Source organism: Sceloporus occidentalis, unplaced genomic scaffold, assembly GCF_023333645.1.
Source record: "Sceloporus occidentalis isolate IW3139 unplaced genomic scaffold, rSceOcc1.0.p SCAF_104, whole genome shotgun sequence".
Lineage (NCBI taxonomy): Eukaryota > Metazoa > Chordata > Lepidosauria > Squamata > Phrynosomatidae > Sceloporus > Sceloporus occidentalis.
Genome location: NW_028317084.1, coordinates 3,548,236 through 3,575,273, shown reverse-complemented (window position 1 = coordinate 3,575,273; position 27,038 = coordinate 3,548,236). Strand labels below are relative to the sequence as shown.

Below are 27,038 nucleotides of genomic sequence, written 5' to 3'. Positions count from 1 at the left end.
AAATCTGAAAATGCAACCCCAAAGTCACACTCTCTGGCCCACATCAAATCAAGGCCAAACATGCAAAACTCACATCCCACACTTTGAAAACATCACAGCCATGAGCAAAGCACCCCAGAACACAAACCCAAAGGCCAAAACCCCCAAATCTGAAAATGCAACCCCAAAGTCACACTCTCTGGCCCACATCAAATCAAGGCCAAACATGCAAAACTCACATCCCACACTTTGAAAACATCACAGCCATGAGCAAAGCACCCCAGAACACAAACCCAAAGGCCAAAACCCCCAAATCTGAAAATGCAACCCCAAAGTCACACTCTCTGGCCCACATCAAATCAAGGCCAAACATGCAAAACTCACATCCCACACTTTGAAAACATCACAGCCATGAGCAAAGCACCCAAGAACACTAACCCAAAGGCCAGAAACCCAAAATCTGAAAATGCCACCCTATGGTGACACTCTGAGGCCCACATGGGACCAAGGCCAAACTTTTAAAACTCACACCCCACACTTTGAAAACATCACAGCCAAGGCCAAAGCACCCAAGAACACAAACCCAAAGGCCAGAAACCCAAAATCTGAAAATGCCACCCTATGGTGACACTCTCTGGCCCACATGAGACCAAGGCCAAACTTTTAAAACTCACACCCCACACTTTGAAAACATCACAGCCAAGGCCAAAGCACCCAAGAACACAAACCCAAAGGCCAGAAACCCAAAATCTGAAAATGCCACCCTATGGTGACACTCTCTGGCCCACATGAGACCAAGGCCAAACTTTTAAAACTCACACCCCACACTTTGAAAACATCACAGCCAAGGCCAAAACACTCAAGAACACAAACCCAAAGGCCAGAAACCCAAAATCTGAAAATGCAACCCCAAGGTCACACTCTCTGGCCCACATGGGACCAAGGCCAAACTTGCAAAAATGGATGCCCACACTTTCAAATCATCACAGCCATGACCAAAGCACCCAAGAACACAAACCCAAAGGCCAGAAACCCAAAATCTGAAAATGCAACCCCAAGGTCACACTCTCTGGCCCACATGGGACCAAGGCCAAACTTGCAAAAATGGATGCCCACACTTTCAAATCATCACAGCCATGACCAAAGCACCCAAGAACACAAACCCAAAGGCCAGAAACCCAAAATCTGAAAATGCCACCCCAAGGTCACACTCTCTGGCCCACATGGGACCATGGCCAAAGTTTTAAAACCCACACTCCACACTTTGAAAACAGCAAAGAAAAAAAAAAAAAAAGCAAACCAGCACCCCAAGCCCATAATCCACACAGCAAAAGCATGCTCACACTGTCTCACCCCACAAGAAGAAGGTAAAAATCCATCCACCTACCTGTAGAGAAATTCCTGATGGCCGGTCTTGATCCGAAGAGTACACCTGGCAAAGTCCAAAGGCAGAAAGCCAGGAAAAGTCCAGACCAACAGTGGAACCAAGAGTTAGAGCTCAGAAGAAACTCTTGCTCAGACAGTCCACAAGGCCAGACAAAGGAGCAGATCAATGGAAGCCGGCTTTTGTTTCTCAAGCCAGGCCACCCCCCCAATTTCGTTAGCCAATCCAGATGATCAGCTTGATTTCTCAAGCCAATCACTGCTGCTAACGAAATTCAAAATTCGCGCCAAAGCTAACCCCTAACCCAGCCCCCTTAGCTTTCCGTTAGCCCTGGAAAGCCTGTAGCTGCACTTTGCATCATTTGAATTTCGCGCCGAAATGCATTTCGTAACCCGAAAAATATTTCGTAACCCGAAACAGTTTTTTCCAATCCAAGTTTTTCGTAACCCGGAAATTTCGTAACCCGATCATTTCGTATCCCGAGGCACCAGTGTATTCAGAGTTATAAGCTGATCAGCATAGAATCCCTCAGTTAATTTTAGGAAATACTTAGCTCCAGCTTTCAGAAGCATTCTAGCTGTGTCTATTTTCCTCTTTGAGAGGTGGTCTTAAGCCTCCTTTGGCCCCCATTTGCTCTAACTGCTCAGCCTGACTCTCCGTCCACTTCTGACCAGAGAAGTCCATGGAGGCTGGCAGTTGGACAGAGGCAGCCTGGATACTTCTGCCTTCATCGTACGCATCACAATGGCACAGAAAAGTAGTCCCTGGAAACCTTGGGCCAATGGAGGGAAAAGTCCATTGCTGTCCATTGGGAGATATTTGATGGGGAAAGTGGCCATGGCTCTGTTAGTGGACATATACTGGCTTCACAGAAATACACACACACACACACACACACACACACTTTGCAATAAAATCTCAGTGTTTTTTTCAAAGACCAGACTGAACAAAAGTGAAAAGGCACTCAAATCCCACCCATTTGGACAAATGGACAAATGAGTGACCAGAGAAGCGCATGGAGCATAACAAAGGACAGCCTCACTCCTGAAGCAGCCTCCTTCCTTCTGCCTTTATTGTATGCTTCGCAATAGTGCAAAAAAGTAGTTTCTGGGAGCAATGAGTTGGTGTAAGAAAAGTGTTCCTTTTCAGTGTTGTGAGATGTTTGCTGGGGAAGTTACTATTTTTATGTTGGTGGACATACTGGCACACAGAAATATACATGCACAGACACACACAGACAGACCTACTAGGAGTCCTAGTAGACCACAAGTTCAACGTGAGCCAAGAGGGTGATGCAGCAGCCAAAAAGGCCAATGCGATTCTAACATGAATCAATAGCAGTATAGTGTCTAGATCAAGAAAAGTAATAGAATTATAGAACTGGAAGAGGCCACAAGTGCAATCCAGTCCAAGCCCATGCCATGCAGGAACTCATAATCAAAGCATCCCTGACAGATGGCTATCCAGCCTCTGTTTAAAGACCTCCAAAGAAGGAGACTGCATCACTCTCCAAGGAAGTGTTAGGTTGTTCCTAATGTTGAGCTGGAATCTCTTTTCCTTTAGTTTGCATCCATTGCTCTGGGTCCTATTCTCTGTAGCAGCAGAAAACAAGCTTGTTCCATCGTCAATATGACATTCCTTCAAATATTTAAACAGGACTATCATATTGCCTCTCAACCTTCTCTTCTCCATACTAAACATCCATAGCTCCCTAAGTCGTTCCTCATAGGACATGGTTTCCAGGCCCTTCACCATTTTGGTTGCCCTTCTTTGGACACGCTCCAGTTTCTCAACATCCGATTTGAATTGTGGTACCCAGAACTGGACACAATATTCCAGGTGGAGCCTGACCAGAGCAGAATAGAGTGGTACTATGTCTTCCCTTGATCTAGACAATATGCTTGTACAGTGCGCCCTCCCCTAACGTGGGGATCCATTCCTTTTAGTTCTTCTGGGGCGTGCAATGGGATCTTCCAGCGCAGCTTTCAGCATATGCTGAAAGCTGCATGTGGCGCGCCCACGTAAAACACGGGCATGCAGTATTGATGCAGCCTAGAATCATATTTCTCAAGCATAGTTCTCCTCATAGGGCATAGTTTCCAGATCCTTCAATACATATTAAATCAATACATATCAAATTAATAAATCAATTCATATCCATCAATTCATAGCAATACTGTACAGTCGACCCCTTGTATCCACAGATTGATTTCATCCATGGATTCAAGCATCCATGGCTTGAAAATATTCAAAAAAGTAGAAATTCCCAATAGCAAACCTTGATTTTCCATCTTGTACTAGAGTCGCCATTTTCCTTTTCCGTTATATTTAATGAGACTTGAGCATCCATGGATTTTGTTATCCTCGAGGGGTCATGGAACCAAACACCAGGATATACCTCACTTGGAATATGACCACCATAATTCAAAAAGGATATGGACAAGCTGGAGCATGTACAGAGGAGGGCAACCAAAATGGTGAACCACCAAGCCCTGTGAGGAGAGACTTTGGGAGCTGGATATGTTTAGCCTCGAGAAGAGAAGGTTAAGAAGTGGTGTGATAGCCCTGTTCAGATATTTGAAAGGGTGTCATTGTAAGGTTGGAGCAATGTTGTTTTCTGCTGTTCCAGAGAATAGGACACGGAGCAATGGATGCAAGCTCCAGGAAAAGAGATTCCACCTAAACATTGGGAGGAACTTCCTGACAGTGAGAACTGCTCCACAGTGGAAGACACTGGTCCCTCGGAGAGTGGTGGAGTCTCCTTCTTTGGAGGTCTTTAAACAGAGGTTGGATGGCCATCTGTTGGGGGTGCTTTGATTCTGTGGGAGGCCGTCCTCTGAGGTTGAGAGAGTGTGACTTCTCCAAGGTTATCCAATGGGTTTTCATGGCTGAGATGTTATTCGAAACTTGGTCTCCTCAGTCCTCGTCCAACACTCAGACCATCATACCATGCTGGGTAAGGTGGGAATGCACACACGCTTTTCTATTCATGTTGGCCTCATTTTCTGCACTGGTGGTGCAGAATGGGTTTTCCATTTTCTCCCAGTTTGAGATGTCTTCTTCTCTCCTTAAGGGAGACCCAAACTGTATCCCTGAAGCTCTGAATTAATTCAGCATCATATAGTTGGTCAAACTATCTCCTCTCTGCCAGGGATGGATATCTTTCTAAATTATGTTGCCCTAGCAAATAATTAATAATTTTATCATTCTTCTCCCTGTTGTGGGCAAGTCCTCAAATCTATGCAGTTTTCAAGGATGTGTTTGTAGTATGGAGCTTATGGGTGAGGGCATATATGTCTTTTCATTATTTTCTGTGCAGAAATGTTATTTTCTCTTACAGAAAATCACATTTGCTGTGCAAAAAAACCTTCCCCCGCCGTTTTTTGGGGCCATAGAATGGATTCAGTCCACCACAAATCCACCTAATCATTCTGTCTTTATTCTATTTATTTATTTTATAACATGAACATTAAAATACATTAATATATACACATATACAAATAATAATAATAATAACAATAATAATCTTTTATTTATATCCTGCCTACTCTGATTAGGACTGAGGCAGCTTACAGTAAAAAAGTCAAAACATAGTAAAATAACAATATACAATAATCCCAAGTTCTACCCCCCCCTTAAAATAACAATTAAATCACAGTTATATTAAAAATTCATACTAAAAAGATTAATTAAAACAAATAAACCAGAGGATGGGGTGCAAGAAAATCAATAGGCTACATAATAGTCTGCTCAATGGGTACGCAATAAAAACAAATACAAAACACATCAAACACAATAAGACAAGAGTTAAGCTTCCTGAGCCCAGTATAGATTACTTCATTCTAATTTATAACTCTCTCTTCCGCTTTTGAATCTGTATGCTTCTATCCAGATTATAATTTCATCAATTCTTCTTCTCCTTATCATATTATAGTGAATTATATTATCATATCATCTCTACATTCATCTGTATCATAGAAATCATATTCACTCATCTTCCTACTCCCTCAGCAGAGCTCTACTTCAACATTCTACTGAACTCTTCTAAACTAAACTGTTCTCCTCTGCCCCTAACCAGCACTCACTCCTCTCTTTTTATATCTACTCCTCCCATGACAGTCCCTCCCCTACAGCAAGGTTGAACCAGGACTGGCTGTTGGGAAATCAAGTTAGCCCAGTGCCTGCAACACATCTAGTTTCTGCTATAAGTCCTCCAGATTGTTTACCACTTCTGCTCAAAACAGAATGAGCCAAATGCTGTTGTATGCTGATGACAGAGCCCTCTGATTTACCATAGAGGTAGGACTGAGGAAACTTCTAAGCAAATAGGATTTGAAGTTGAGAGAATTTGGTTATTACCTATTTCAAGACAAAGGTAATGGTCTTCTCTAAAAGGAAGCACCTTCATAAATGGTGCTTAGATAGCCATTTGAGTGAGTAATTCCATAGTTTTAAATATTTAGGGGTACATTTCTCTTGTAATGGAAACTGAGAGGCATCTTGTCAGCATTGGCTTTTTTCTGGAAGGGCAGCATGGGCAAGAGGGTTCTCAGTTGCTGGTCCCAGTGTGACCAGGTGCAAAGGGAGCAGTGACCAAGCAACCAGTTGAGCAATGACTGAATAGCCTTTTGCCTAGGCTGGCCTTTGCTGCAAGGCTGGCACAGGTGAGACACTTCTCCATCACTGCTCAGTCAGCTGCTCAGTTACTATCCCAAGACGACTGGGTGCAGTGACTTAGATTGGTTGTTTTGAATCTGCAGCAGAGGTATAGACCTAAAATCAAGAAATTTGCATGGGGGCACTTGGGTTATTGCCCAAGATGAAAGGAGGCAGTAGCTGAAAAAAGTTTGGCGACCACTGCTTTAGACAAAGGGGAGGAAAAGAAAATAAGTCCAAACCCCCAATGAAGATCCTTTGGATTGTAGAGTGCCAAAAGTGTTTGAAGAGTAAAAACTTTGTTTAGTTCTGAACGAATTTTGAAACACCTCAACACCTCCGAACCATTTGTTGTCCAGGAGCTGTCCTGTTGCAAAGAGACCCAGAAGGGGTACTTCAATCTTGTGGTTACCTTTCCAAAAAAATTGAGGGGAATAGAGTTGGGCTGGCCATGCTGGAAACAGGAAGAATTTGCTGTACAATGAGCTTTGCAGTCTTGGAGACAATTCCTGGAGGGGGAACCACATCCTTTTGAAGTTTGGGCTGATCATCATAATTTAGAGGCATTGCAAACCTCCAGGAGACTGAACTCCAAACAGATCAGTAGGCCAAATACTTTTATAAGTTTAACTCTAAACTTAAATACCTGCCTGGAAAGCAAAATGTTTTGGCTGATGTTCTATCTAGGCTGCCCCAACATGAAAGCAAATGGGAGGCACCCATAGACACCATATTTTCCTCTCAGCAGTTAGTTCTAGCTGGAACCATCAGGATCCTGGCTCAAGAAGACTCACAGGAATCCACTGAAATTGATCCTTTGCAGCAAAGTTTTCTGGAAGTAAATGCAGAGTATCCCTGGCTACATGAACATAAAAAATGAACTGGAACCGAAACGCAGAGTGTGGTGTAAGGGGGACAAGACTAACATTCCACTCAAAGCAGAACAAAGTTATTACAGTTGTGCCGTGATGTTAAATCAGCTGGACACTTCGGCTTTGTAAAAATGTAGCAAAAATGCTACTGGTGGGAGGGGGTGCAACAAGATGTGGAAGATTATACCAATGGGTGCCCTACCTGTGCCATGGGGGAAAGGATGAGGGCCACACCCAGAGGACAGTTGCATCCACTCCCCACACCTACCACACCCTGGTCACATATTGTGTTGGACTTTATCCCAAAGCTCCCAGAAAGCCAAGGAAAAACACAATCTGGGTGGTTACAGATTTGTTCTCTAAACAGGCTCATTTTGTGGCATGTGGGTCATTGCCCACTGCCCAACATCTGGCAACTTTGCTCATTACCCAAATTTACAGTTTAGATGGAATAGTGGCCAAATTAATTTCAGATTGGAGCACCCAGTTTATCACTCAATTTTGGAAAGTATTCTTGAAATTGTTAGGGGCTGAACAAGTCATGAGTACATCCCATCATTCCTAGTCAGATGGACAATTGGGGAGACTCAACCAGGTACTGGAGCAATATTTAAAGTGTTACACGAATTACAAACAAGATGACTGAGTATACCTGTAGCCTTGCAATGAAATAGCTTATAACAGCACAGTACACCAAAGCATTGGACATTCACTATTTAAAATATGGATCTGAACCAAGGATTTTGCTGACATGAGAGGTCCATCAGACTAGCCCAATGTCTTTGACAGACTGGGTGCAAAACATCCAAACTGCCTGGCTTCAAATAGTTGCTGCTCTGGATGAGGCAAAAAAAACAGATTAAAAAAAATATTCTGACAAAAAACGTGGGCCAAACTGGGACATAAATGTGGGACAAAAAGTATATTTGTCAACTAAATTCTTAGTGACACAACAGCCCACTAAAACGCTGGCCCCTAAATTTGTGGGGCCTTTTGTGGTCAAAAAAGTGGTGAATGCTGTAACTGTAGAACTTGCCTTACCTAAGACTTATAAGCCTTTGCACCTTGTGTTTCATTTCAGTCTGCTCAAGCCTGCTGTGGAACAAGACTGATGGCAACAAGAACTGGTGCCTCCACCTCTTATTACGATTGTGAGGGAGTAACATTTTGAGGTGTAATAGATATTAGATTCTAGATTATATAAAAATAAGCTTCAATATGCGGAAACACTTTTTGAAAGCTGAAAGGGAAAGGGTGTGTGCTAAACATGTTAACACTCTAAGGTTAGTTTAAAAGTTTCGTGTTGCTTATTCTGATGCGCCTGAACCCTAATTTAATGGAAGGGGATTTGTCATGGGGAGGCAGGATATAAGAATCTGAATGAATTTCTCATGTGTATATGTGTATTGGTTATTAATGTAGTATTACTAGGAGGTATTATTTTGAAACTGGATAACATGTATGTATTGTGAATATGGGGGATGATGAGAGGTGTACTGTTGTGAACAAACCTTGACGGTGATTGACAACAAAGGTAATAGCTTGATATAGGAAGTCAGTAATCATGCAGTGTCCATCATCTTAAACTATGTTTGTATGTTGAATATAGCCTTTCAATCACAGCTTGTTCTGATGTCATAGATATAAGTGTAAAACATTTAAGAATGCTGTTCTCACCAGCAATGGGAGTGCTTTTTTACCAGGCCATGAGTACTCAATCCGGCAAGATTAAAGTGCCATGAAGAACCAATCTCTTTCTCGGTCTCTCTCTCTCTCTCTCTCTCTGAGGCTTTGGGTGGCAATGTTAAGAGTGTGGGAAGAACCAAGATGACACCAGCATGTTAGTAGGCATTTTAATAAGCTCCAAAATGTTTGTTTTTATTTTGGACTTTTTGCCTTTATCTTGAGTCCTGCCTGGATTATTTGGCTTTTTAGCTTGTAGTTCCATTTTCTCTTTTTGGATTGGCAATGGAGTACCAACCAATGCCTGCTTTGCAAAATTTAATCATTTTTGTGGAGTCGAAGGCTTTCATGGCCGGCATCCATAGTTTTTTGTGGGGTTTTCGGGCTATGTGGCTATGTTCTAGAAGAGTTTCTCCCTGACGTTTCGCCAGCATCTGTGGCAGGCATCTTCAGAGAATGCTTGCCGGGAAAGGAGTTGAGTATATATATTGTGTGACCTGGAAAGGCAGGAGTGATTTGCATGTGTATTGTTACATTGCTAATGGCAGACCTCAGGGTGGGAGGGTCTGCAAAAGAGGATTGGTGTCTGCTTGATTAGTGCTCATTGTCTACTGCTGCTGCCCAGTAGTTGTTTTCCTATGTCACTCTCCTTCCCCCTATTATTGTTGAATTGCTCGTTTCCCTACCCTTCTCCTCTCTCCTCCCTCCTTTTCCTTTCCCTTCCTTCTTTATTTTAGTCTCTCATCTGTCTTCTGGCCCTTGTTTGATTTTCCTTGTCTGTCCTCTCTGTTTTCTCCTCTCCTCCCTCTGGAAGGAGGCAGGAAGAAGGGATATAGTCTGTGCCAGGGTTGAGATGGACTCAAGTGATTGGGATGGGATTAGATGGAGTCTTTTTCCACCTCTCTTTGTTGCTTCCTGAGGCTTCTTCAGGATGGGGGATGAGGTTGGATGGAGTCTTTTCCCCATCTCTCTTTATTGATTCCCGAGGTTCTATCATATGTCATAAATGGTGCAGGACTCCCTGATCCTGCATCAGGGATTTAAGAATACCAGAAATGTCTCTGCTGGTGGTACCTCAGAGGTGTGTGGCAGTTTTTCCCCAGCAGTGGTACCTGGCATAGTGTACATTTGTTTAGAAGTCCAGTTGTTCCCAACACTTTTGTCTTTCAGGGACCAGTTAAAAACATATCAGTTTGTGCAAGGATTCAAACAATAATGCAAATTTTAATTTGCCTCTGACTGCCTCCATTTGTTTTCCTTTTATTGTATTTAGGAAATCCTTTTTTATTATTATTTTAGATATTTGTAATATTAGAGCCAGTGTGGTGTAGTGGTTTGAGTGTTAAGTAGAACTCTGAGAGGGCAGGGTTTGCATCCCAACTAGAAATGGAAACCTACTGGGTGACCCTGAACAGGTCACACACTCTGAACCGCAATGGAAGGCAAAGAAAGCCAAGCCTCCTCTGAAGAAATCTTGCCAGGAAAGTCCTGTGACAGGTTTGCCTTAGGGCCAGCATAGATCAGAAACAACTTGAAGGCCCACAACAACAATAGTAGACATGTAATGTGTGGATTCAGGCTTGTGGTTTTAACTTAAAAAAAAAAAAATTAAGTGTGTGATTTTATGTGAGATTGTTACTTCTCTTAGCTTTTCAGAATAAGGACAACAACAAAAATTAATAGTATTAATAATAGTAGTACAGTTTTGTAACTTCCCCTTGGAGAATGGCAACACTGCAGGTAATGGTCTACTGCTATGAAATCTACAATACAGGTTTCATTATTTTCTGCAGTGACTGCAATAAGCACTGGTTCAGTTTCCAATCAAATAAATGGGTGTCCAATCATTCATGAAGCACAAGCACCTCTCTTCATGCTTCAGCATACGTAATTAAATAAAGCTATCACTTCATTATTCATTTTGAATGCAATAGTTTATTAGAAAATCGTCAATTTAATTCATAGTTTCTTTTGCTTAGATAAGGGAATGATAGATTGGGGGTGGGTGGAGCTTTTTATAATACTTAAATTAACATCTGGGCAGTTGTCTAGAAATGACAGACTGGTCCACGCATAAAACAATATTATAGGTTAGGATTCAGGTGAGAATTGACAGGAAACTCATGCTTCACTGAGTACAAGAGCATGCCACATGAGATTGCACGGTGTCTATGAAGTCCTCAGATTTTTCTGCAAGTTTTGTCAGTTCAGTAGGCAAAGTCGTCCCTGGAGAGGAAAAACAGAAAATTAGTTGTAAGAATGAATGTTTTGCAATGAGAAAAATGCTTTTCATTCTAGCAGCTAAAGGCAAAACTGACTCTCGCTTGCTTGCTTTCACTGCCTGCTTTTGAAAAGGATCTCCTCTCTGGAACTTTTTTCTTGTATTTCAAGGAAGCCTCCAGATGGCAGTTGAGGGAGACCATTTTTGTCAGGATTGCAACATAGAGAGAAAGTGCTGCTCTTTCCTGCATGCCCACCTTACAAAGAACAAGAAATTTCTTTGTAGTGTCCTGAATGCTGTGATAAATCAGGCTTCTTGGTGCTGCCCTGCAGACACCTCTAATTTTTCCCTTCAGAAGAAAGAAAGGAAAGGAGAGAGAGAGATGCAGACTAACTTATGTGGACAATCCTAACTAGAAGGTGCTACATGGACTTACCAGCTGACACACAGTGGAAGCCAGCAGAAATGTCAGTGGTTTGGGTGGGTGAGCATCCTTCTTGGCACTGCAATACAGGATGATTGGAAACACACTGGGAATTTTCTTCTGCAATCAGGGTTGGGTTCTCATGTCTTACTGTTGAATGCTGAAGCTTGCAGGCTGGAAGAGAAGCAGAATTCTTTTGACAACTTGTACAAGAGAGTAGCTATTCTACAGTTTGACCCCAAAAAATGGCATTTAGAAGAGCACCATCTTCCTTCCATTTGGTATTCATTACTTTGCAAAGATGTGTTCCAAGTAACATAGATCAGATAGCTCAATGGAGTCAAGATAGATCCTTCAAAGGTTGGCAGCAACACTTGCATCCTTGGCCAACTGCAGAGTGATCTCAGACATGACATATTTCTGGGCCACTGTGGATAAAACTACCTGCGCAATGGCCCAGTGCCATTTTTACAAGTTAGCTCATAAAGCCCACTAATAGATGAGTTAGCACACTAAAGGACATTTTGCTTATGGCCCCTACAAAGCACCCAACTCCCAGCCATCTTAGTAATACCAAAGGGGAAAAAAACAAGCTAATAAGAGTCCACCTACTTTCATCAGATGCAACAACCCAGGACTGAGCAAAGCTCACAAGATCTTTAGCCAAGTAGCCACTTGGTGTTCGGAGGTTGCCTAACTGTCCACCATACACTTCACAGAGACCACATGCGATTCCAATCTCAGGAGTAACTGTAACCTTCATGGAAAGAAAGCCAGCATTCAATGAAATTTCATTTACAATCAGGATATGAAACAATGTAAGTACGACTCCACTCCGTCTTTCCATAGAAGCATTGAATTGATATATACAGCAAATCGGTATTGTGTTGATGTTAGCAGTCACCTACCAAGAAGCACTGAGTAGTGTTGTCAGCATTGACTAAAATCTGTTAAAATAGCCTAGAATCACAAGGAGTTCTAATAGGCATTTCTCTTGCTTCTTAGCTTTCAGTCTTAGGAGATTATCACATTGCCTTTTGTGCTGATCTCGGCATGAGCTGAGACCAGACTAGGAACATGTGCTATCACACAGCTCCATGCCCAGACCACTACCACCTCGACCCCAAATGAAATGTCTCTCATAAGAGAAAACAAGCATTTTTACCTTAGGACAGGAGAAGGATGGGATAGTAATTATCTGGGCACAGAGCTGTGCAATAAGACACAATCACAGCCTGGTCGCAGCCTGTGCCCAGATCGGGAAAGGGCAGCTAGCGTGATAAACCCTTTAGTCTTATAACTGTATCAGTCTTTTCAGCAGAGAACCAAGAATCATCACTTCAGCTGTAATTGATCAAGAACACATACTTGAAGTTTTCTTGGAAACCAAACAAACCGAAACCCCACTGCCCATGATATAGGAAACTATCTTAAGAAGTTTCAGATCATTGGTCCATTAATTCAGCTGAAGCTAACACTGACTAGTCACCACTGTCTGGAGCCTCTGACATCTTCATTCTTTACTTCTATCTCCCACATATCACAGTACACAAACTGAATTGGGATCTCTCTTGTCTTAGCTCTCGTATTTTCCATTTCTCATCTTTTCTGCCTTCATTGCGACCTCTCTTACCATCTGTCAAGCCACAAATCCTGTCAGATATTTAGAAGGGTGAATGTTGTAGTCTTTTGGTGGTTGGCAAATGGGGGCTTTTCACATTCAGCTGCTATTACTCGGCCAGAAGCTAAAGAAAGTATGATTACATTGCTGCTAAGAGAAACATGGTAGCGGTACAGTGCAGAACTTATCAATGCACACAATAAACTATAATGATTTTCTCTTCCTTGCCCCAAATTAATCTGTGGATGAAAAAGACTTCATGAAACGCTTGCAGCACATTACTCTCTACCAATGGTTGCTGATAATTCCCAAATCAGTGGTGAGGTGAACCAAATGTGAGTAAAATTGTGGATTTTAAAGGAGCACTTTAAAAAGTTCAGAGTAAAAAAAAAAAAAATCAAAGTGGATTTGCTGTTTCAATGAATTTGAAGGAGCTATCTAATGTACTGAATCCATTTGGTGGCTAAAGTCCATAATCTTGGGTAGCACTTTTAAAGTTTTGAATAAAATAATCAAAGCGGGTCGGCTGCTCCAGTGAACTTGAAGCCACCATCCACCACTGCACTCTGAAATGTCTAGAAGGGATGCAGGGAGAGAATGGAGGTAGAGACAGAGAGAGACTCAGGGAAGTATACAAATACCCTTTTCAGCCTCAAAATTATTGGATGGAGTGAGAAAAATACCATAATATTATGTCCATCGTAGACTAGTTCCTCAAGTCCATGGGACTGCGCCCGAAGAATAAGCTTGTCCTCTTTTATTATAACAACTATTTCTATGTCTGTAATTTAACCAAAGAAAAGGAAGTGAGCAAAGGTCAAATTAAATACACTCTGAAATAAAACTGTTGTTCTTGTACAACTGTAAACCCCTCTTCATCAATTTCTCATAATCTGTTTTAGCATATTTTATTAGGAGCAGGTGTAGTCATTCTGCTCCTGCTTATGCTAATAAGATTTTTAGGTAACACATCCTAGGCCAAAATCAGAAGAACAAGCCACATTATATTGATGTTTTTCTCTTTGTTGTTTACTTACTTCCTCAAGTTCTTCAGTTCAAGTTCTTCAATCTATGTGTTAGTTTAAAATGTACATTCTTTTACATACCTTTAAGTCTGCGCAAGTGATCTTCATTGCTGTTTATGACAGTCCCATTAAGTGTTGCTATAAGCTTTTTCTCACGAGACATGAAGACAATTTCCCTTATAGAAAAGAAAACAAGCAGCACAGATTTAAACTTCTCCAATTATGATAATTCCTGAACTTTCAATGAAAATTAATTTCTTTTGCACTTTGAACTTGGCTAGAAGTTGTCCTATGCTTCTGTTTTCTTTTTATTAGTATTCTTGTTGTTCTGATTTACCTAAGATTAGTAACTGTAAGTCATTCTAGTATTTTTAAGCAGAATAAAAGTTACACAACATGCAATAAATCTTGTTATTTTTTCCTTTTGACAATTTCCTGAAATTGTTCTTCTCATCCCATGATTAAACAGTACTCCTGTTTCATACTTACGTGTTGGAAACAGTGACATTGAGTAATATATTGTTATTGTTATTGGATTCATATTTCATCAGCATCATAATCTTCTTGTGGCAAGTACAGTCTTGTAACAAGTCCAAGAAACAGTCTGGCACCAATCCTTTGTTGATGGTTTGTTCATTGAAAGTTGTGATTGTTTGATTATTTACTCTGCAGACCCCTATTTGACAAAGACAGAAACACGAATGAGACAAAAAGACCACGAAACACAATCCTTAGTGTTATGTGAGCAGCTAAGAAACAGCATTCAGAGAATTTCAGAAAAATAAATTAATATTCATCAGATTGAGCAAATATGGGTAATGTTTAAAGTGATGGGTTTTTATGGCTCAAAGGCAACTCTGAAATATTATTTAAAGTTCTGGAACCATGGTGGTAATGTGGTGGTATGATGACTACTTTGATACATTAAACTGAATCTTGGCCTTTCCATCATTTACTCTACACTCACAACCATTTGTTAAGAGAAACTAATGTGCACTTCCTCTCTCCCTCTCCCTCTCACATTTACATGTCTTAAAGCAGAGGCGAGGGTCCTCCACAGATTGTTTCCTTACAATTCCCACTATCAGCAATCCTGGCTCAGACAGATGGGAATTGGAGTCAAGGATTATGGAGGTTGGCCAACCCTGGGTTAAAAACTATAAAGATGGTAAAAAAAAATCTCACCATTCAGACTAGCAAGGATCCTTAATGGAACATCACTGAGTTTGGAAGATTGCATAGAACGAGTGAGTGGCACTACAAATGGAAGCATGAGGTCTTCCCCATAGACCGTATACTGGAAAGAAATATGAACACTGGTTAAAAATGAAGGAGAGCAATGTTCTTCAGAGTCTGTTTCAATTCATAATTACACTAATATGAAGGAGATCAAGATTTATTAATTGTTCATCTTTACAAGTGTGTTTTTTTAGTAATACTGTCTGACTGCTTAAGAAAAACAGAATGTCTTGCCAACTGGCATAGTACCACTGCCACAGAAGGCATTGTGGTGGATTATATTTTGATGTGCTTTTCCAGTCAGGAAAAATACTTATTTCAGGACTTATATTTCAAAACTGAGTTAAAGACTATATTGTTTAGAGAAGCATTCCCAGAGGCGAGCCCCTCTCTGACCCAGGAAGCCTCCATTTAACCATCCATTAAGAAGCTAAGCCCTTCCTCCAGTCCATCTGCCTTGGTCCAGACCACGGAAGTGGAGAAGAACTGCTGGACTTGATCCGATTCCCCACCACCACTCCCTTCTCCTTTTGTGTTGTGTCTTCTTAGATTGTAAGCCTGAGGGCAGGGAACCGTCTAACTAAAAGATTGTATGTACAGCGCTGTGTAAATTTACAGCGCTTTATAAATAAATAAATAAATAAATAAATAAATAAATAAATAATAATATATGAACTTGACACAAGCTGTTTAATGAAGAAATATAGGGAGGAGTTAAATTAATCTTTGTAAAAAGGAAATTTTGTTTGTATTGGCATATATACGTAGATTATACATATTATAGCAATTCTTCATTCTTTCACCAACCTATTTTTGCTTTTGTCACTGAAATAATATCACGTATAATTCAATTCATGGGTCCAAATACCGTGAAGGCACCAGATCCTTTCTGATCATGGAAGCTAAGCAGGGTCAGCCCTGGTTACTGCTTGGATGGGAGACCACCAACAAATTCTAGGGGCTGTAAACTATTCTTCAGAGAAAGAAACTGGCAAAATCACTTCTGTAGTTTCCTTGCTTAAGAAAACTCTATGAAATTTCTGGGGCCATTACAAATCAACACACAACATGAAGGCACGCACACAAATGCACACAACTCACTTCTGGCATCCTCAGGACCATGGCAAAGCTTCTTTGAGCAGTTAGAGCCAAAACCAATGAAGCTTCTCGAGAGGGATTTTTTTGGATTTTATGTGACAGTCCCAGCATGTAGGCCACTCCAGGGATTTGGCTGTAGATCCTTGGTTTAATGATAGGAAGATTTGCCTTACTCCTTTGTCATAATTTAAGAGAGACAAGAAAAGGATCCCACACACAATGAAAACATTTGCTTCCAGGACAAGAGATCTACAGGGCAGACCTGGAAAAGTAATGTTCTGGATTATAGTTCTCAGAATCTCCCAGCCAACAATGATTCTCATCAGACTGACCCAGGGACACTGACAGTTCTCCTCAGCTCAAAAGTCAATCGTCCAATTTATGTTATAGGACTACAGAGTTACTTACAAAGTCTGTGCAATTCTGGGGATGTCTCTTAATCACTAGTAATGAGGACATTGGCTGGATTCCAAAGTTTTACATTTGGAAGATCTGTTCCAGAGGAGTTGTTTTCAACCCATCTGGAAAAAGTGTCAGTTGTCTTGGAAGGCTGGTCTTTTTAAGGAGTCTGCATGTAGGCAAATGGCTGCCTCTCCCATTTGATATCTTGCAGGGGTCAAGGGATGGTATTGATCTTTAGATTTAGGGCTGATCCAGAAAAGAGAAAAGTCTCTGGAAGCACCAGTAGTTTCCAGTTCTTTTTGTTTTTATTTTACTTACATATTCTGAGGCTTGCATCCAAACTATTTCATGAAATATCACAGGTTTCCTTCCCTCTTTCCTTCCTACTGATCATATGTTGCATCGAGATACATGAAACATTTTAGAAACTGATTTCCACCCATTTCCACTGAGCCTTTTGAACACAATGGCTGTTTTTACTGGTGGTGGCCATCCTAGCTACTCTCAGGGTTTACAGACAATAAAGTAGAGATAGGATTAAGTTAAACTACTCTGGAAAAAGGGAATGAAAAGTCCTTGATAATGCCAGGAGTTCCCAAGAAAGACTCACATGAATTTCCAAAATAAAATCCATTTGCAAAGCAACAAGATCTGGGACTTTCAGAGTCACCCCACCCATCCTTTGGATGAGTCTTTTCAGCCTGCTTTCTTTATCCTGCTTTCTGTCTTATGTTCAAAACGGCCAGGCTCAACACCTGATGAAATGCCATAACTTTTACTCACGGTTCCCAAAGGGTAAGCAGCACTTCAGGGACCCTGGGATAATTAACTTTCCAACGAATAGCTGGATGGACAGACAACCAACCGGTCTCAACTTCTGTTGAGATCTCATACTCCTTGCAGTCCCAGCCCGTTTTCAAAGAGGTCTAAGCAAGAGGGAAATATATAAAATGCAGTTTAGTCCAATCCCTCATCAACCCTTGGTCATCCTGCTCTGAGGGAACACCTGCATGACTTGGCAAGACTCACCATTGCTTTGTAAGGGCTCAGCATTCCAGATTCCAAGCAGACAATTGGCCTGCCGGGGCGTGTGAAGTTTGTCACAGTCATTCTAAATCTGGTGGGAGTTTTAAACACCAGAGCATCAACTCCATGAGGTTTTCTATCACGACGGATGATGCGGAGATGAGCAACCAGAACCTTTACCCATTTTTTATCCTGAAAGGAAAATTGGGAAACATTTTAAAGTTGCTGCTTGATCAAATACCACATACGTGTTGTTTTGAGTGTATCCTTACAAATGTCTTCAGGCAACATACCTGCCCACATAAAAGTTTCTCTAAATTACTCCTCCATTTATAATGAAACCTAGCGGAATCTCATAAACAGATTTGCTTTATTTTGGGCCAAGGAATATTTGAAATATTTAAAATATATTGGTACAGCCCAATATAAATAGATGTGGCTCACCTAGTAATTTGGCCAGATCTGTTGAAGCTCTTCCCCCCAGGGTTCCCATAAGTGTCGGTGCTAATTCACCAACTTCCAGCTCATATTAGAGACATATGCCTGCTATCCATTAAGGAAAAGGTCCAAATAAGCAACCTATGGTCTGGAGTCTTTTCAGTCTGCTTTCTGATCATGGCATTTTCCAATTTCTACAACTTAAGTTCCTAAATTCATACCACAGTTGCCAAAGGAAATACATTTCAATACTTACTGAATAGTATATATTGTCCTCAATGCTGGAGTGAAGAGTTGGAATAGAGGAGCTGCTGCTATCATCACTGTCCTGGCTGTTGCTCTGTTGCTTTTGGTTGCGCTGCTGTTTGCTTCCCTGGAAAAACAAAAAAATCTCTAGAAGGTAGGACAAGTCCAGACTGCACAGTGGGGAAAGCTGGCTTCTATAACTGGGAAGTTTGCTATGTAGCCGTTGAAGAGCCTAAGAGATGCCACTATTTTTTCTGTGGTGATAATAAAATCTAGGAATTTAAAGTTTAGGAATACTCTACTCTGCAAACTGTAACAGTGAGAGGGAGGGATGAGTGAGATGATGTAACCACCACTTACAGTGAAGAAGGGAGGGTACACCTTGGAAAAGTTACTTTCTTGAGCTGTGGCTAGTATCTTATTCTTAGTCCCAACTAGATTAGAGTTATTGAATCAATGGGATTTAGTGGCATGTTTACCATCAATAATCAATTCAGTGGGTATACTCTAGTAATGAATACAATGCATAATTCAGGCCTACAATTCCCACAGTTCTCCAACCATCATGGTCAATGGGAATTGCATTCCACAAGGTATATTTTCCAGGTTATAGATGCCATGCAGACACCACAACCGTCTTCAGCCACTCTTCTAACACAGCTATTGTTGCTGTTTATAATGATAATTCAGTTTTTTTAAAAAAAAAATCTGGATGGGAAGACCAAGGGGAGACTGCTGCAGTTTAGGATGGAGACCAGCTGCCTTCACAAGAATAAATGAGAAGAGAAATGGTGCTAATAACTGGAGGAGTGGGCTAGTGTGCTTGACCCCCCCCCCCCAGATCTTCTCTAAGTGTGACATCAGTAAAACAAACATTTCAAAAACCTTAACATGCCTAATTTTCTGTTGATCATTTCCTGGCTTCGAATTTTTGCTCTTTCCAGCTTTTTAAACCAGCACTTAGTCGATTGAGCTGGTGGGGAGGGGATCTTACCTGCTGTTTGACTGATCTGAAACTGAACTGGTAAATTTCTTGTCCCTTTAAAAAGAGAATAAGAAAAACAGCATATTGAAGGAGGAGAAATTATTTTTATTTTTAATATGCTTGTAAAATAAAGCTGTACATTCTGGCACAGCTTTTGAAATCTACTGAAGGGCCTTTCCAGCTTCAAGAATCAAACACTTGGGCTAGCTAAACAGCCTAGATGGAGGACTCCTCTGCAAGGTTAGTTGATGGGTTCCTGTAAGTTCTACCCGAGTCACATTTTGCACATGGTGGCCACCAGGAACATAGATTTGCTTCACCTTTGGATCAAATGGAGCTATCTTGCTCTGAGGTTTTTGCAGAGCCCCTCCAGCCGGATCCAGTGGCACCGCTAGCTAGGGTGTCAGCCGGTGAGGAGGGTGTCACCCAAGAAAGGCATGTGTTTGCCTCTCCAGTTGGACCATCACCAGACTTCCTCCCCATGGAGAAAGCCCAGTGACAGAACTGCCAGGAAGAGCAAGCATTCAAGCTGCATCCTGCTCCGAAGGGGAGGAGGGCCCAACTGAGTGTCACCCCTCCTCTGAGGTTTCACCCAGTGCAGCCCACACCCCAGTGATGCCTCTGACCTGATCTTGCCCATTTCAACACTAAGCAGCTCTACACAAAGTAATGATAACACAGGTACCTTCTTTCTGGAATCCTCATGACTCTCGCTGCTGCTGCTGTCGCTGCTGCTGTCGCTGCTGCTGTCGCTGTTGCTGTCGCTGTTGCTGTCGCTGCTGCTGTCACTACTGCTACTGTCACTACTGCTGCTGCTGCTCTTTCTGCTGCTACTGCTATCACTGCTGCTGCTCTCACTGCTGCTGCTGCTCTTGTCACTGCTGCTGCTGTCGCTGCTGCTGCTGCTCTTGTCACTGCTGCTGCTGTCGCTGCTGCTCTTGTCACTACTGTCGCTGCTGCTGCTGCTCTTGTCACTACTGTCGCTGCTGCTGCTGCTCTTGTCACTACTGTCGCTGCTGCTGCTGCTGCGCTTGTCACTACTGTCGCTGCTGCTGCTGCGCTTGTCACTACTGTCGCTGCTGCTGCTGCTGCTCTTGTCACTGCTGTCGCTGCTGCTGCTGCTCTTGTCACTGCTGTCGCTGCTGCTGCTGCTGCTCTTATCACTGCTGTCACTGCTGCTGCTGCTCTTGTCACTGCTGTCGCTGCTGCTGCTGCTCTTGTCACTGCTGTCGCTGCTCTTGTCACTGCTGTCGCTGCTGCTGCTGCTCTTGTCACTGCTGCTGCTGCTGCTCTTATCACTGCTGTCACTGCTGCTGCTGCTGCGCTTGTCACTACTGTCGCTGCTGCTGCTGCTTTTGTCACTGCTGTCGCTGCTGCTGCTGCTTTTGTCACTGCTGTCGCTGCTGCTGCTCCTCTTGTCACTGCTGTCGCTGCTGCTGCTGCTGCTGCTGCTCTTGTCACTGCTGCTGCTGCTGCTCCTCCTCTTCTTATTACTGCTGTCGCTGCTGCTGCTGCTCTTGTCGCTGCTGTCACTGCTGCTGCTCTTGTCGCTGCTGCTGCTGCTGGAAGAACTGTCTCTGGACTTGTGGTGGTTGGAGTGCTTCCTTCCACCCTTGCTGTCACTGCTGCTGCTGTCACTGCTATCACTGCTGCTCGTGGTGTCGCTGCTGCTATCATCCTGCTTTCTACCTTTCCCTGGCTTAGTAGTGGGTTCAGAAGAGTCAGAGCTGGAAGAGGAATCAATGGAACTATAGTTTTCATCGAGGTCAGGCTCTTGCTTTTTGGGTTGCTTGGAAGGCCTCTTTGCAGGTGTGATTTCACCCTAGAGTGTGATTGAGAGGAAGGCGGAGAAACAAATATTACCAATGTGAAATTTCTTACAATTTATATTTTCATTTTCTTTTAATATTTACTCATTTTATGGTCGTATGTAATTTTTGGTATGTATGTTTAATAAAAAAACAATAAAAATATTTACTCATTTACTCCTTTGTGCATTCTGAACAGGGAACACAAGGTGGAATTCAGCATTAGAAACAACACATTATTTATATGCAATCTGTAGACATCTGTTAAAATAAACTAACAGAATAATGCAACAGATATGGAATTAAAGCACTGCTCCACGGTTCCTTTCATTTATCTTTTGAGTGGAAGAAGGGTCTATGAAACAAACAAACAAACAAACAAACAAGCTTCATTTATATACCGCTTCATACCTCCTAAGCAGTGTCTAGGCGGTTTACATCTGTAAGCTAATTTGAGCATAATGAAACAATTGCTGTTGGTAGCTGTGTTCTTTGCAGCAGAAAAACCACTGGCTTTTTATGGTATATTACTACTCAGTGTTGATGAACACACTGGATCCCCAAAATTGTAGTTCAATGAAATTCACTCTCAGGCAAGGATGAAGAGATTGCAGACTAAAGTTCCCAACTGTGATTGTCATTTAGTGTGAATTAGCATGTTCCAATATAAGAAAGGGTTTGGATATAGGGGTGGTATGGGGCAGAAAGACCATCAGGTCTCCTCTGCCTACCTAGTTTTGTGCACAAAGAAGCAAGGCCTTTGGTAAGAAAGGCTGTTTCTTTCACAGGGAAGGATATAAGCAGTAGATTTACCTCTTGCTCACATTCACCTTCATGTTCTATTGTGATCTGGTTTCCACTTAGCCTGAAAGACATTAAAGTTTTTCAGCATTTTTTTATTTTTTTAAAAACTGAATAATTTTAACATACCATATATACAGAGTTCACATGCCTCCTTCCCCCCCCGTCTTATTAGAGATTAGAATCAATACACTGTTTACAATTAAAAACCTACATTCAATATGTGGGATATGGATTTAATTACATTATTGACTTCATTGTAGTCCGTATCCCCTTTGACCTTCTCTAGCAGAATTTCCCAACCCAGGTTCCAAGCTTCTTCCCTCCTTTCTCCATTATATTTTAATCTTCTGTCTCTAATAATATCAAGCAGCAAGTTATCTGCCAAATACTTATCTATCTTATTCAAGTTCCAATTTTTACTTTCTTTCCACCATGATTCTATCACAGCTTGTGTTCCTTTTACTGCTTTTCTTCATTATTATTCATTCCCTTATTTTACAAATTTAATGTTATACAATTCTCTTTGCTCAAATAAACATCCTTGCTTATTATTATATTAATCTCTAATATCACTTCACCCCAGAATTTCTGAACCAAAGGACAATCCCACCACATATACATGTAGAAACCCACTTCAATTTCAACACTTTTCTGATAAGTTTTTATTGAAAAGTGCTAATTGAGAATGATTTAATAATGGAATAAGATTATAGATCTTGAATAATGAAATACCAGGGAAATCAAATGAAAGCTAGATCTTAGAAAATTGGAGGGGGGATATGACATGAAGAATGCAATTCAGCATAAGTTTTTCAGCATTTAAAATGAAGAGTACACAGTACTACCAATAATATAACTGAGCACTCATGCTTTCACTGTATTATTTGCAGAAATTAAAAAATCCTCATTTCTTCTGAGAAACATTTACAGTATCTTTGTCTTGAAATGGGTAAAAAAAGGCACCGAGAACATTAATTTTGTTACATAAGACTTGTGATCTACTCACCGTTTGGCATTGCAAAAGCTACATTTGTTTGGGTAAGTCTCACCATCACTGCCACAGACAGGTAGATACTCAAGTGTGCAGGGAACCTCCTGGCCTTTGGGTGGAACTGGGAAATCCTGGCACTCATCCTGTGAAGCAAAGGATACTGGTGGTGATGGCTACACTCTTGGTGGTGTTTTTCACAAGCCATCTTTGGTGTGACGTCTCCAAAGGAATGATTTTGTAATGTTAGCTTTCATATTCCCATGCATGGGCTCTGCCAAATTGCTCTACATAAGTATGAATTCTCATGATACAGCTTATTTGGTTTTGCTGGGTTTGCCCATTGTTGCCGCTTTTGTGCCCATTCATTCCATTTGGATGTTTGAAACCAGTTAGGGAAAATGCACTAGAGCTCTTACAAACATATTTTTAAAAAAATCACCAGGGGCATTTTTGTTGAAGTGTGCTGGTAGGGCAATTTTTCCCCTCTTTTGTTTGTTTGTTTTGGAGTTATAAAGCCATAGTACAAAAGTGCCATGTCACTGATCCACTGTAATGCAATAATAATAATAATAATGAAGGAAGAGGAAGAGAGTTTATTGTTCAGATATGCCTTGGAATTAGAAAAAGACCCACGTAAGGGAGGGAATAAAATATTGAAGCTGTCATCAGGAATTGCCAGAAAATAGTTCCAAACAATAGAAACATGGTTTGACTAGTTAAAAAAAACAACAACAACAAAACCCTGAGAATTAGATGAACCAATACTGCAGCTTCCTCCCAATACATTTGCCCTGTCCAAAGAATCCCTATGTTTTCTTATCCTCTCTTATGTCTCAGCAATAGTTGGAAAGATGAGGGAGAGTTCCACAGAAAGTTTCATCATTATCAAGCAGTGTTTTTGGCCAAAAGGTTGATAATATTTCTCTCCTAGTGTTCAATATGGCTTGAAGTCAGTTGTGTCAAATGATGCACACTAAAGTCATTATACCAAAGGTGAAGAACACTTTCCTGTTACATTTCTTATAGATATTTATAGGATTCAAAGCTCATCTGTTACTCCAAATCATCGCAGTATGAAAAGAGTATAATGAAATTAAAATTGTCTCAGATGTCTTCAAGAGCCTGAATGTTTTTGGCCTTTAAAATGGTACAGTCTCAGCAAAGCTGTCTCTATAGCATGCTTTGTAGAAAGGTTTGCTTTTATGGGATTGTTTAAGTTCTGTGTCATGTACATACCTTTCCTCCGTGACTTTTTATCTCTCTTTTCATCCTGGGTAATTCAAGGACCAGTTGAATTTCCCCTTTGATCTTCTCCATAGCAACAACTGCACAGATGACATATGTACATTAGAAAATGTATATAACTTTCTAAGTGCTTACAAAATTGAAAAGAGAGCTTCCTGGTGTGAGGATGGTACCTGGTGTCAGCAGAATCCTCACTTCATGGGCTTCACATAAGAAGTGCATCCATGTTCTCCGTATGGGCACAACATCCTTTGTTTTCTTCACGGTCTCCAAGCAGACCTTCACAGGGTAGATTTGGAATGTAAAGCAGAGGTCTCTGGGGTTGGGTTTGTAGGATGGTCTTGATTGCTGCAGGGAACATAGCCAAGTCAGTATTTCTTAAGTAGCAACACAGCAATATACAAAGTATGCATGGCAAACAGAAGACCACGTTATACAGTGGTCTTATACATTATACTGGTGCCATTAGAGTAATTAGTATTGCACAAAAGCAAGAAAGGCTTTTGGAAGTGGCTGTGGTTGCCAACATCTTTCCTGGCCAAGCCTTAGAAATCTCTGAACCAAATAATCTGGAATGCTTCTATCTACATAAGGAAACCATAAATAGTAAAGGAAGTTGAATTTAGCTCATTTTAGATAGCTTGATTTTTCAGAGGTATAGCTTATGTGTGCAGTATTATCGTTTAACATACAGAAAACATGTAGATAGTTTGGGGAAATTTCAGAAACTTCAGAAATGAGTAGAGTATGTGTCTATTCAAGAGTATGCCCTATTCACCTGAGTGAGACTGCATGTACACTACCAAAATAATCCAGTTTGACATCACTAACTGCCATGGCTCAATGCTATGGAATTCTGGAACTGAGTTTTGCAAAACATTCACCCTTTTCTGTCAGAGAGTTCTGGTGGCACAACAAACTACAAACCCAAGAATTTCACAGCATTGAGACATGGCATTTAGGGTGGTGTCAAAATTTCTCCAACCTTAGGCAAAGCCAATGGTAAGTGTGTAGGATTGACTCCATCCTTCTTTGTACGTTTGGCAGATGATGTTGACTTCTATAACAAGATAGCTCTAGGCATGCCTTAAAATTTAGCCTAGAAATATTAACGTTTTCTATTTCTATTGCCTCCAAACATCTCCTACAAAACATCTCATTTAACCTTTGTTTCCCTCATGTGTCAGTATATTAAAATAAAACCTATCTGAGTGGTCATAAGTTGCAATAAATCTACAAACAGAGGCAAACAGACACTGCCAAATTTATTTTAAAAAGTACTCAGTATATTAAAAAAAACCAACTGTTTTTCTCAAAAAGAAGAACTGTTAGTCATCAGATTCCCCATCAATAGCCTGCAAGATTAGGGAATTATGACATTTACAACAGGACATATGCATGTATGTGTAAACACACCCCAAGAAGAATGTCTTACTTTAACATCTTCATCTCTTGGTTTGAACTCTTCTCTCAAGATATCCTCTCCAAGCCTTTCAGGAAGAACTGGAGCCTTCTTCTCAGAATGCAGATGCATTGCTACAACATGGGCTTCATGGCTGTTAAGGTACACAGTGAAAAGCACTGAACTCATGAATATATGAAGAACATGAAGAATAATCAAGGAGGCAAAACTCATTGATTGGCAAGAGTACAGCAAGATCATTCCACAAACTCTGAATATTCAGGGTTCTGGCTAAATTCTTGACCTCATTTAATTTTACTTATATTCCACTTTTCTTCAAAACTGAATGAAGCTTAGAAAAAAGACTGAGGGGAGACCAAAAAAAGAAAAGAAAAGAAAAGAAATTCCAATAAAATTCTCATTGATGAGGTGCAGGGTTTTAGCATTTATCCATAGCTGGAAGGAACAAGTCAGAATGTCTTTTCTTTCATCGTACAATCCTTTTTCTGCTGGCCTGGAACCCCCTTGGTTACCTACACTTCAAATCAAACCCAAGGCAGCATTATAACAGAGCTCTGCCATGGAGCTTGTTTTAATTTGTGGGCAACTGGGAAGGCTGCAGAGGAGTGGACAGATGAATAAAAAGAAGAAGCAGTTTACAAGAAGCACTCTTGGCCACTTTCAAATGGCAAGTAAATACAGATTTTTTTAAAAAATCAAAAGGAGTTTAGAAATGCCTTCAGAATGAAGTAGAAAAATGGAAGCAGTGGTCTGGGGAAGGAAGGATACTGATTATTTATTTTGAAACTGAGGCACAGATTCTAGTAAAACACTGTGCGGTAATGGGTGAAATGGCTAATGGCCTGACTTGCTATAGGGAAAAGCTGTATGTACCTAACACTTCCACAGAACCACAAGACTGGACTGTAACATGAACTAATAATATTTTGGGAAGCCAAGGAAAGAGCACAATACTCGGAACTGTAGCCCTAACTCTTCCTTTGTTTCTTGTTCGAAAAATACTCCATGTAGTGTGTGTTTTTCATCATAAGAGAAGCCTTCATGGGGCTGGAGAGAGAGAGAGAGAAATGTAGGGAAACCACTGTACCTTGCCACTGCGAGTTCATACTTGTCATGGATTGGGTCGATCTCAACTTTGAAGTTCCGGGCTTTCATGTCCCAGATGGCATTCATTTTCAGGGAGCCTTGTGTACGGAATTGGCCTGTGATTTCCACAATATGTTGGGAGAAACCTGTGTTAACTCCCCAGAAAAGCTTTCCATAACCTTGGAAGCTAAAAGGAGATGGGAAAGGGCACATATTAGACATTTAACTATTGATGTAACTAGCAGAGCCAAGCTGAGTATTAAGACAGAACGAGAGACCACCTCAGGGTACTTGATTTTGGGAGTCCCAGTTATTCATTTAATTCAGTTCCTTTGAAGAGGATTGGTGGGTTTTCTCCCTCTTGTGGCAAAATAACCTTGAT

General features: G+C 41.1%; 1 protein-coding gene across 1 annotated transcript in view; it reads right to left on the bottom strand.

Moving 5' to 3' along the window:
- Window positions 1–10,638: 10,638 nt before the first annotated feature.
- The window catches only part of LOC149283451 (vitellogenin-2-like), a 30,585-nt gene continuing 14,185 nt past the window's right edge, over window positions 10,639–27,038 (bottom strand). Inside the window, exons 19-37 of the mRNA XM_089497546.1 lie at window positions 26,658–26,843; window positions 25,583–25,703; window positions 24,321–24,495; window positions 24,139–24,227; window positions 22,918–23,045; window positions 21,921–21,972; window positions 19,979–21,121; window positions 19,309–19,353; window positions 18,325–18,441; window positions 17,634–17,822; window positions 17,388–17,530; window positions 16,206–16,344; window positions 15,051–15,162; window positions 14,355–14,541; window positions 13,947–14,041; window positions 13,524–13,621; window positions 11,832–11,976; window positions 11,232–11,393; window positions 10,639–10,800 (exon numbers count right to left, since the gene is read on the bottom strand). Of these exons, the coding sequence (XP_089353672.1) occupies window positions 10,703–10,800; window positions 11,232–11,393; window positions 11,832–11,976; window positions 13,524–13,621; window positions 13,947–14,041; window positions 14,355–14,541; window positions 15,051–15,162; window positions 16,206–16,344; window positions 17,388–17,530; window positions 17,634–17,822; window positions 18,325–18,441; window positions 19,309–19,353; window positions 19,979–21,121; window positions 21,921–21,972; window positions 22,918–23,045; window positions 24,139–24,227; window positions 24,321–24,495; window positions 25,583–25,703; window positions 26,658–26,843 (3,424 nt within the window). The 3' untranslated portion in view covers window positions 10,639–10,702. The remainder of the gene's footprint in view (window positions 10,801–11,231; window positions 11,394–11,831; window positions 11,977–13,523; window positions 13,622–13,946; window positions 14,042–14,354; window positions 14,542–15,050; window positions 15,163–16,205; window positions 16,345–17,387; window positions 17,531–17,633; window positions 17,823–18,324; window positions 18,442–19,308; window positions 19,354–19,978; window positions 21,122–21,920; window positions 21,973–22,917; window positions 23,046–24,138; window positions 24,228–24,320; window positions 24,496–25,582; window positions 25,704–26,657; window positions 26,844–27,038) is intronic.